Genomic DNA, 12,210 nt, shown 5'->3' on the forward strand with positions numbered 1-12,210 from the left:
TTTCTGGCTTTCAGAGAAACAACACTGAACGTTCTCAGAGTCAATGTATGAATCTTATGTTAATACCACCACATAGAGCTGTTTTTGAAGTAGTCGGGACTCATCCCATGGCTGTGCTGGACATGCCTCATAACAACAGATGGAGTAAGAGCTTTCCTAATAGGACAGACGTTCCACCAGCCCACTTTGTCACATCCTTTTTCTGCTTAGAGACGCACGAGGGAGATCTCTTTGCATTGATATGCTTTTGATTAGGATTGGCTGAGTGGTCCAGAGAGCTGATTAGTCAAGGGAACCGGAGGTTGGCAGAAATGCCTCTATAGTCCAAAGGAAGTATATAATGTGTGCGGAACAGGAAAGAGTGTGTGGCTTTGAAAGTTTGAGGAACACCTTTTTTTAATTGCTTGACATTTTTGGGAGGAGGTCTGTGCCCCAGTAGTTCTAGTGGATCAGCACCCACTGGGCAATTGGTATAGGTTTTTTAGTAGTAGTAGTAGTAGTAGTAGTAGTAATAATAATAATAATAATAATAATAATAATAATAATAATAATAACACAACTCAATCTCATTGAGTTCAGTGTGGCTTACTTTCAGGTACATGTCTTTGGGATTGCAGCCTTAAGGTACCATCCAAACCCACATCGTCTTCCCAACTGGCAGAGCCACCTCCACAGCTCAGCCATTCATGGTGATGGAAACAGGAGAAGGGGCAGAACAATTTGGCCAGATCCATGTGCCAGTTCAATACTGGCACACTGATTGGATCTGGATTGGGCCTGATGCCATCAGTGGATCCCAGGCTGACTCATCTCCACTCTTGGAACACGAGTGGAAGTGAGGGATTGGTTCCAATGAAGTGATGCTTGCATCACTCTATTGGTGGGATTCTGGCTCAGCCAGCAAAGCTGAATGGGGCAGCACCTCTGTTCAATCTAAAACCCCCATAACCAGGTCTAAGAGGTGTTTGGATTGCTCTGTTAGGGTTGGAACCAGACTTCCAGTGCAGTCCTAATCATATCTACTCACAAGTGAGTCCTGTTGAATTCAGTGGGGCTCACATCAAGGTAAGTGGGGTTAGGATTTCATGCTTAGAGTTAGTCCCGTTGATTTCAGTTAATAAGCTATAAGCATAAAGTCTGGATCCAACTCTTAGTGCATTAAGTGGATTTTAGTTCTTGCAACCTTTGAAGCTTCTAAGTTGGTTGAGAGTAGAGTCTTGAGAGTAATCTTGAAAACCCAATATTCTGTCTACTGAATTACATGAGCTCTTAAACCCATTTTGTTGTGTTTTCATAAGTTGTGTCTATTCTGATAATGTCTATAGAGTTTCAGAAGTGTCTCGTGCATCTTTGAACTGTGTGATACATTAAAAAATACTGAGGACTCGCCATTTCCGTTTATGGGGCTATAATGAACCCTCAGTCATCACAGGAAAATCAGAACTAGTTTTAAAGACTTGAGTGCCTAATAAAATACGTGTTCTGCAGAAAGAATTGATTGTGTAAGCACTAGAAGAAAAAGAAATTGAAGTGATAATTTGGCTTTCTGCAAAGGACACAAACATGAAGTGCCAAGTCATTCTATTCTGATTACAAGTTGATCCATATGCTATGTATGGAACTTCTTTTTCCAGTTTCATCTGGGTACTGTATCTGAAACATATTTCATTGTATCAAGTTCAATTGCTGTAAGTAATGTAAGCAGACAATAAGGAATTCTAAAAAGAGTTTGAGGAGAATGTTGCTAAAACATAAAGACAAACAATGAAAAGGTTTTTAAATACAATGGATGTGTAGGATACATTCTTTGTCTTTTATTGAAAATTCCCTGCGTTCTTACAGAACTCTCCAACTTTGCTGTATCTTGAAAGATCAATGTTCCAAAAGGCATTTGTTAATACAAAATCACTTCAGATTATAGATTGGAGTAAACTTGCAATACAAAAAAGGTCCTCAAACAGAATTCTGAAATGACCATAAATTTCTGTTCCTTTGTCAAGGTTGATGTCATGGAGAATTGCCCAGATTAAACCTTAATCAAAGCCCATTCTTTCTCATCCAATCAAGTGTGTTCATAAATGAAACATATTTAAGCCTTCAAAACATAACTAAAATGAATGGATTGACTCCTGCCTCTTATTCTTTTCCAAATACAGAGTTGGAAGGAGCAGAAAAAATATGGTAGAAGTTTTTAGATATGAAACAAAAACCCCGGTACATTCCATGGCTGATCCATTGGGTCACATCATTATGAATCAATAAAATGGATTCACATAGCACATTGCATTCAAAACTATTGGTTGTGGGCAGAGCAAACCTGCTCCATGTTAAAAAATATATAGTAGTTTGAGAGAGATTAGAGAAGATATTATGACTCTTTCCAAATTATATAGTTCTTCATAAATTAGTGAGCCTTATTTCCAGATTTTTAAAGACCAGGATCTTTAGCTTTCATTTCCTGTCTCTCTTGATACCCTTCCAGCAATAAATGCCAGAAATATCAAAGAACAAGAAGATGGGGGCAAAATGGTCCCTTTATTGAAGGTGGGGTGAACTATTGGCTCAAAGGTACATTTCCCATTCAGTTTACTGAATTCACTACAGAATTGAGGCTTGGAATAGCTCTGCTAAACGTTATAGGGAGTATTTGCTCTAGCCATTTGGAGATATTACTAAGCAAGTACCAGAGTTTGAGGTTTCTGCCCCCATTCCCCATGTAGAACCACAAAAGTTCATCTTTCATGGTTCTACATGAAGATTGGAGGCTGAAATTTGGACCTTTGGTTTTTACATAGTAGTAACCCAGCCCTCTGGATGGAGCAAATTCATACCACCTATTAAGCCACTAGAGGGGGCATGTGTACAGTTACACATTCCTGTCTACAAAATACAGTATTAGAAACTTACCATAATCAAGCATTCTGCCTTGACCAACTTTAGCTCTTGTGTTTCTCCTTATAGCAGGCCACAATTCAGAACTGCATTGCATAACTGAAACCTGTGATGTGAGGGACTTCTTTTGTTTAGTAAGGGAATACTCTATGCAGAATATATATAGACATTGATATTTTCGGGTACAGAAGAAAATGAATATTTCCTGTGCATACGTTACCTATGATCATGTTCTAGGTCTACAGAAATAATAACTGACCCATTTTAGAAATGCTTAATTGTGCACTTAATTGTGCTAGTAGTACACAGCCTTGAAAAACGAATAGTGAGTATTCAAGGCTCAGCTTGCAGATCATTCAGAAATATATTACTTCAGAGTTTGCTATTTTTTTCCACATCAGATCACATTACAATTCTATGTGCTAGCAAATAAGTGTTTATAATGAAATACTTAATTTGGACACTAGTGTATCATTATAACCCCATTCTCTGGTCCATGGGGTCACGAAGAGTTGGATACGACTAAACGACTAAACAGCAACAAGTATAATTATAACACAAAAGTAATCTGCCAAGATTTTAAACTGGTCTTTGTTCTTTTCACTGATTCTATCCCAAAGGTTCAAGAAAAAAAAACCCTGCCCCACTTCACGTGCCAATGCAGATCAGAAGTTCCTGCAGGTACTATTTCATTTTTTTAATGCTACAATTACTAATTGCATGAATATTCTATACCTCTTTTCCCCCTTAAGAGTGTAAGAATTATTGCCAATGGCTTTCTTGCTGGTTTCATTTTATTTGTACCAATAAAGCAGAATGTGGATTAATTACTGTTTTAACAAGGTTTGAGAATTGGAATTAATTATTAGTTCTTTGCAGGCAGATTTCATAGCAACATAATACACAGTTTCTAATAAATTTAGAATGAAATCAGCTTTTATGTTTTTTTTACTGAGGCACTCTATTTAGTCAGCCCATCTGACAGGGTTCAGAGTTATATGTCAGTCTCCCTAATAAAGAATGAAAAAGTTGAGTTTCTCCTCAATTCTTTTTTCCCTGCTGAACTCGGGCATGCATGTTTTATTGCTTCACGAAGGTCTCTTGCTCAGTTTTAAAGTACTTCATTTAAATCATGAATGGGGAACTATCAGGACCAGGAGTCAAATGCTGTCCTCAGAGCCTCTCTCGCTGCTCCCCCGAATCCTCCTCTGCCACTCCCTTGACTGGTTTTGCTTAGCTGGAATGTGTTCTTGAACTGTGATCATGTCTGTTGCTTGCTTGGCTGGGGATGGAGCACTGAGTGTGGGGATGTAGAAACCTGTGATGTTTTTGTGGCTGTCATATAGCCTGTTATGCACAGATCAAACTCTGTCCATGTCCACCCTGGCATGCAACCCTGGAAGCTTGCCCATGACAGAAGTGGACCTCAGGCTAAAAAACTTCCCGCACTCCTGATTTCGTGCTTAAAGTCTGTACATACCTATGCAGATGGATTAACTGAGATAGGTACTTAAGGAAACAACAACTGTAGCACATATGGCATTATAAGAGGGATACTGTAGGTGTATTTTTGGATTTGATTATTGATGCTAAATTCAGAGAGAGCTAGAAAAAATGAATAGGTAGGCCTGTTAATATTTTTATAGTGAAAGGGACAAAATGCACCAGCTGAGATAGCATTTGAAAAAGAAAATGGACAAAAATTAATGGAAGCAGAAGAAACATATGAATTACTAGTTTAACTATAAAATGAAAAATGGGAGTAATGATGTGTAGGAATTATGCAGGGCAGAACAGATTTGTCTACTACAAGGGTAGGGAAAATGTAATGGAACAGGGAAAAGAAAATAGTGGGCTTGGTTATATGATTATTGTCAAGAGCTCTGCATTATGCAGTGCTGTCAGTCAAAATATCAGGGGATAGGGATGAAAGATTTGGTAACTGAGCTATGCTTACAAAGAAAGAGGGGGGAAATGGATGAGGTGACTGCCTGGCACTAAAATCATATGGAATTTTATATCATGGGTCAAATATATTTTCTCCTTGAAAGACTGATTAGAACCATAACAATATGGGTGGTTTTCAAGTAAGTTTTGGAAAATTTGTCTATGTTCTAAAATATAGTGTGGAAAGCTTCTGCTTCAATAAGCTTCTGGCATCTGTTAATAAAAAGGTCAACAAACTGAGCTTTGGTACAGGGGATTATTATTAATAATATTTATTTGTATAACAGTATTTTATCGTCTATAGGCCCAGGCGACCCCAAAGTAGATTAGAGTGATCCTCAGAACAAAATACATAAAATCATAATTTTTACTGTTTATTATTATTTAAGTGTTTACACTATACAAAAATAGGAAACAAATCTGTCACATTTGGATGACTTATCAATCACAAAATCTGTTTTTCTGAAAGCTTATTTTTTTATCACAGAACGGTTCACTGCCGTGGTTATCTAAAAAATACACCAAGCAATTCTGTGAAAACCTAGGGATTGATTGATTGATTGATTGATTGATTGATTGAATTTATACACCACCCTATACCCGGAGGTCTCAGAGTGGTTCACAGAATAAAATCAAAATATAAAACCACTCAATACATAATCAAAATAAAAGCAACAACCCAATAACCCCTCCCCCCCAAAAAACCCTCACATTTTAAAAGGGCGTAGGATGTCAATCAAATCAACCAAAGGCCTGGATAAAAAGGAACATTTTTGCCTGGCGCCTAAAGGTGTGTAATGAAGGTGCCAGGTGAACTTGGAGTTTTCCACAGATGAGGAACCAACTGCAGAGAAGGCCCATTCTCGTGTTGCCACCCTCCAGACCTCTCAAGGAGGAGGCAGATGAAGAAGGGACTCAGAAGATGATCTCGGGGTCCGGGTAGGTTCATATGGAAAGAGGTGGTCCTTGAAGTATTGTGGTCATGAGCCATTTAACACTTTATAGGTCAAAACCAACACTTTGAATTGGGCCTGGAAGCTAATTGGTAGCCAGTGCAGTCGAACCACGATCGGTGTAATATGCTCATACCATCTTGCTCTGGTGAGCAACCTGGCCACTGAATTTTGCACTAGCTGAAGTTTCCGAACCATCTTCAGAGGCATCCCAACATATAATGCATTGCAGTAATCTAACCTTGAGGTGACCAGAGCATAGACAACAGTAGTTAGGCTATCCCTGTCCAGATAGGGGCGTAGCCAAAGCTGGTGGAAGACACTCTGGGCCACTGAGGCCACCTGAGCCTTGAGCAGCAGCAAAGGATAAAGGAGTACCCCCAAGCTATGAACCTGCTCCTTCAGAGAAAGTGTAACTCCATCAAGAGCAGGCAATCTTCCACCTATCCGGTCTAGATAACCACTCAGTAACAGTGCCTCAGTCTTATCTGGATTGAGTTTCAGTTTGTTGGCTCTCATCAGTCAGTTACCGAGTCAAGACACTGGTCTAGCACTTCCACTGCCTCACCTGCAGATGTAAAGGAGAAATAGAGCTGAGCGTCATCAGCATACTGCTGACAACATACTCCAACCCCCCCCCCCAGCGATTTTATGTAGATGTTAAACAATGTTGGGGATAGGATTGATTCCCACATTGCAGAACCCCACATTGAAGCTTCCACAGGACCTTCTCCAAGCAACACCCTCAGGGAATGACCATACAAGTAGGACTGGAACCACCTCAAAGCGGTGCCATCCACCCCTAGTTCGGATAGTCGCTTCAGAAGGATGCCATGGTTGATGGTATTGAAAGCCACTGATGAAGTAATTGCTTGGTCAGAAGTTCACTAAAAATTGGGGCTGGCAGGCATGTCTGGGATGCCTGATTCAGCCTGAGAATTGCATCTTTAAAGTTTAGGGACTATAAAGAAGGTGGTCCTTAAGATATCTTTGTCCCAAACTTTGTAGAGCTTTAAAAGTTAATATATGCACAGTGAAATTCACCTATAAATGAACTACTTGTGTAGTTTTTTAAAAAACACTTGACATCCATTTTCTGTGATAAGATCCAGCAGCAGCATCCTGGCCTCTGTATTCTTGGCTTTTAAAAGTACCTCCCTCCCCTCCTTTCTCTCCCTTGCTTCCAACCCAGCAAACAGGAGCCAGTGAAGACAGCTCATTCCAGTCAGCTGGCCTAAGGCCAAAATACATTCCTCAATGGACTGGCCAAAGATAGCAGGGAGAAAAAACCAAGACCTTTACTCTCACAGTAATGAGACTTTGTTGCTGTCCCAGATATATTATTCTAGTCACTTCTGTTTTGTACTAACTTAACATTAAATCTCTTCTGCTATGCTGCTTTCTTCCACTCTGGATTGAAGAGACCCTTTTGGAGCTTTCAGTCTACTTGGGATTTCTCCTAGTTTGCCCTTATCTGCAAAGTTGGCTTCCTCGTCATCTACTTTTATTTCATATAATTCATGGGGGGAAATCACTGGGGTGCCAACAGATATTCTTCAGGACCCATAATGTTTATCATGGACTCTTAAAATTCTATAGTTGGAAGGGACCCCAAGGGTAATCTAACCCCCAGCAAGGCTGAAATCTCAACACATGGTCTCCCATCCAATTTGAAACCATTCTGGATGCTGCTTAGCTTTGCAAATGTGCTAGTAGTTTTATTGCAGCACCACACTATTCTCCATAGGAAAACTATCTACATGTCCTTTCTCCTCCTTATTTTTTTTAACCCATTAAGGATCCTTAATGAAATCTGCCATCTTATGCAGCTACTGAATATTTTGGGGGTAACAGACTTACCGAAAGCTTTTTGCCAAAGTCACACAAATGTAAGAATAGGCTAAAATCATGTACAACATTTGTGCATAAATAGAACATTTGTTTTCCATCCCCCAAATTGCAGTACAGTGAGGACATGTGGTACAACTAAACATTTCCCACCATTTGATATCAGTGCTGCTCCACTGTCGTATGAAAAGGGAAACATTTCCATTTCTGTAGTGTATCTTCAGAATGCAGAGTGTATTTTCTGTGTGTGCCCATGAAAAACCTCTTGTTAATCAGGAGGTCAAGAAGTTATATTTGAAGATGATAAAGACTTCAGTACTTTCATCTTCAAGAATTTCAATTATTGCATATGTAAATATTTGGCCTGGGGAACAGGTATAATAAAATTATGGAATACTAGATTTTTCTGATGGAAATATAGGCAAAGTGAAACACATTGCTGTCACTGGCTGCTTTGGGCATAAGTATGTAAGGATTCCATTTGAGAGATCTGGTAGCAAGTCTTTTCATTTCTATAGACAATATTTGTAGGGCTTGCAAGACAGGCCCAGAGTTTTGTCAAAACTCCTGACATTCTTGCATTTCCCTTAGTTTTTCCTCTGTCCCTCTGTTTCACTCTCTTGCTATCCTTAGCTAAGCTGCAGAGTGAGTCTATGTTGGCAAAGAGTCATATACATGCAGATGATTTGGGTCTTGCTGTAAAGCTGACTGCTCACAATGGCAGTTTTATACCTTAGAATTTGAGAATTCCCTTACGAGAACTGCAAAATGAAAACCCCTCATTTGACAGAGCACTATATATGCTTTAGAAAAATGCATTGTAGGTATAGATTGCTTGGGCTCTTTGTGATGCCTTGTGCAAATGCTACTTTGCCAAGCTCTTAATCATAGCTATGAGATAGAGAAGGACACTTAAACCATCTTACCACCAGCACCCTGCTTTCCATTCTTCTTTGTGATCATGAACAATTGTTTAGTGCTACATTTACGCTAATATATTTACAATAATCAGTGTGTTCCCTGTGAACAAATTCATTTAATATCCTGGTTAAGGTGAGAACTCTGGTTAATCATGGTAAGCTTCAGTGTAAATGTCATGATACCAATTCACAATTAAAGCTGACAACAGAAGGGAGGGAAGGAACTCATGCGAGAGAGGACAGAAAGAACACTTAAGAAATCAACACAATCTTATCCATTTATTATTATTTTTATGTGATTTGGAAGCCGCCTACTGGCTGGGGCAACCCAGCCAGATGGCTGGGGTATAAATAAACCATTATTATTATTACTATTATTATTATTATTATTATTATTATTATTATTATTATTATTATTTTATTAATCTGTACTTACTATACAAAAAGCAATGTATGTGGAAGGAAGTTTATTTAAATTTTTATGGGCTTCAAATGATGAAGGAATAATCTGGTATGTTTTCAGAAATGCCTTTGCTGCAGAGTGTGTAAATCCAGTGGTTATTTTGTATAGAGAAGACTGGAACAAGTAATACATATGCTAAGGATAGCCGTAAAATAAATTTAAGACTACTATAAATATCTTTTGAAAATCATAGTATGTCCCCAGAAATATATGCACAGATATTTCAGAGATGAAAGTATTATATCAAGAATTACAGTCAGTGGAAGTAGATGAGACAGCTCAGGGATAAAAACCACAATCCCAGAAACAATTCTGAAATCCAGCCAGTTGTACTAATACAAATGTGGCCTACAAAAAATGTGGCAATGTGGAGTGCTCCCAGTCAGAGTTCCAGTTAGTTAGCTATGCTCTCCCCCATGATATGCGGTTCCATTCCCACTCCCATCTGGTTTTTGAGGGGGGTTTTCTTTCAGCATTCCATGCTTACTGAGCATGTTTGATAGTAGTAGTAGTAGCAGCAGCAGCAGCAGTAGTAGTAGTAGTAGTAGTAGTAGTAGTAATAATTTATACCCCGCCCATCTGGCTGGGTTTCCCCAGCCACTCTGGACAGCTTCCAACAGAATATTAAAAGCACAATAAAACGTCAAACATTTAAAACGTCCCTAAACAGGGCTGCCTTCAGATGTCTTCTAAAAGTCAGATAGTTGTTTATTTCCTTGACATCTGATGGGAAGGCGTTCCACAAGGCGGGTGCCACTACTGAGAAGGCCCTCTGCCTGGTTCCCTGTAGCCTCATTAGGCTTTTAGGGTGGTTCCCCCTTTAAGCCCCCCAAAGGGTTTTTATACTTATGCAAACCTTGGGATTCTCCCATGCCTGCTTGTGCATTAATGGTGCCATTTTGTACCACCTCTGAACTTTACAGTGGTACCTCTAGTTATGAACTTAATTCATTCCAGAGGTCCGTTCTTAACCTGAAACTGTTCTTAACTAGAGGCGTGCTTTCGCTAATGGGGCCTCTTGCTGCCACTGCGCCACCGGCACACGATTTCCATTCTCATCCTGGGGCAAAGTTCTCATCTCGAGGTAACTCTTCCAGGTTAGCAGAGTTTGTAACCTGAAGCGTTTGTAACATGAGGCGCTTGTAACTCAAGGTACCACTTGTATTTCCAAAGGAAGAGGAAGTGATTATCAGAAGTTTAACTGTGTTCCCTCGTAATACTGGGAGAGTAGGTAATGAAAAGTGTAGGTGAAATTCAGTTTTGGTAACTATGGCTATACTTGCACACTAGCATCTGAATCCTATGCTTTAGCACTGGTATATGCTTGCATGATTGGTGTGATCACACCAAGACTCTGTTAATTTCAGAGAATGTTAGCATAACAGCTACAATCAAGAAAAGTTGTTTGCACAGTTCTCACCTCTACATAGCATCGCATCAGGCTCCTTATGTAGTGAAGAAAGCAGCTTGAAAATTCATAATGAGAGGCATTAGGGAAGAGAGAGAAAAAACACCTCCTGTGGCATATATACAATCTCTTGCATAAATGGACTCTCTGGATCATAGCCAATGTGATTTTGACTGAAGGGCAAGCATTCTTGATGAACTATGTAAATGCACATTATATGCAGTATAAAGGCTCTTAAGAACCTTGATTGTAGAACAGCACTACCATTTTATCATCATTTAACATTTATAAAAACCTAAATTGCACTAGGATCTGTACAGGAATAAAAGTAAACAAGTTCCTGCCCACAGGATCATAATCATAACATTTCAATATATTTCATTATAGAAGATGATGCTTTGATAACTCATTGGGTTCGTTATTCTCATTCCACCCACAAAATGGGATTTAAAACCCAGTGGTGCAAAAGCAGTACAGATAAGTTATAGAAAAATCCTATACTTGCATTATGCTGGGCCAGGGGTGATGGTGATAAGAGCTACACCACCATTATGCCAGTGGAACAGCTGCTGTATTCATTGCGTGCTTAGCCCAGCAGGGGAAGAGGAAAATGTATTACCAGGAAATACAAAAACAATGTAGACAAAGGGACGCACATCCTAGAATCTGCACCCATCAGGGCAAACAAACAATAAGGCTCGCACACCATCAACACACAGAGGAAGCCAATGAACTTACTTCAAGACCCATACTGTTTATCATAGAACTGTAGAGTTGGAAGCGATCCCAAGGGTCATCTAGTCCAAGCCCCTGCGATGCAGAAATCTCAACTAGATCATATATGAAAGATGGCAGCCAAACTCTGTTGAAAAACCTCAATGGAAGGACACCTGAGGGAGTCCATTCCACTGTTGAACAGCTCTTACTGTCAGAAAGTTCTTGTGCTGGTCCCGGGGGGAGGTTACCGTGAGGCGTGGTCAGGGACCTGGGTCGAGGGTCTGTAGACTGTCCTCCAAGGGCGAAGCGGGATCCAAAGCTAGGAGCCAGGCAAGGACGGGAACTCTGGAAGAACAGGTCTGGGTGCTGGCCGAAACAGGTCTTCGACGACGTTGCTTCCGCAACCTGGGACCGGGCTGACTGGCCTTTATCTTCTCTGAGGCCAGGGGCGGTCCTGGCCTCCAGGAGACCCGCCTCTCCTGGCCTTAAGGCGAGCACTCCTCCTGGGAGAAACCAGTTCCCTCCGCCTCTCTGCCCTGAGCCTCTGCAGCTCAGGAGAGGCTGGAGGGTTACTGGACCCAGGGGGAGACTCACCTTCCCCTGACAGGGCTGGGAGAGGCGCACCTGTAGGCAATGTGTCCTCAATCACCTCCGGAGCCAGAGTAGATTCACCTGGTGCCTGCTCCTGAGGATCCGGCACAGGTGCAGGCGCTTCAGATACAAGGCCCTGCCCCAGCTCAGCCGGCCCTGGAGGCGGGGACTCCTGTGCAGGCTAGGATCCCTCCGGTTCAGCCTCTGAATCGGATTCCCAGGCCATCACAGTTCTTCCTGATGTTTAGTCAGATGCTCCTTTCTTGTAACTTGAATCCATTGGTTCGGGTCCTGGCCTCCATGTGACAGCCATTTAGATCAGGCATAGGCAAACTCGGCCCTCCAGATGTTTGGGGGCTACAATTTCCATCATCCCTGACCACTGGTCCTGTTAGCTAGGGATCATGGGAGTTGTAGTCCCAAAACATCTGGAGGCCAAATTTGCCTATGCCTGCTTTAAATACTTGAAGA

At 40.8% G+C, this 12,210-nt stretch overlaps 1 protein-coding gene across 5 annotated transcripts in view; it reads left to right on the top strand.

Moving 5' to 3' along the window:
* LOC310713475 (uncharacterized protein) overlaps nt 1–12,210 on the top strand; it is a 78,046-nt gene that overhangs the window by 2,428 nt on the left and 63,408 nt on the right. For all 5 annotated transcript variants that reach the window (XR_014529276.1, XR_014529277.1, XR_014529278.1 and 2 more), the window contains exon 2: nt 3,513–3,573. Coding sequence is in view for 1 of the 5 variants with exons in the window: in XM_083517628.1 (XP_083373754.1) it covers nt 3,551–3,573 (23 nt within the window). In the remaining 4 variants the exon portion in view is untranslated. The remainder of the gene's footprint in view (nt 1–3,512; nt 3,574–12,210) is intronic.

Source organism: Podarcis liolepis, assembly GCF_965112155.1.
Source record: "Podarcis liolepis genome assembly, chromosome: 8".
Lineage (NCBI taxonomy): Eukaryota > Metazoa > Chordata > Lepidosauria > Squamata > Lacertidae > Podarcis > Podarcis liolepis.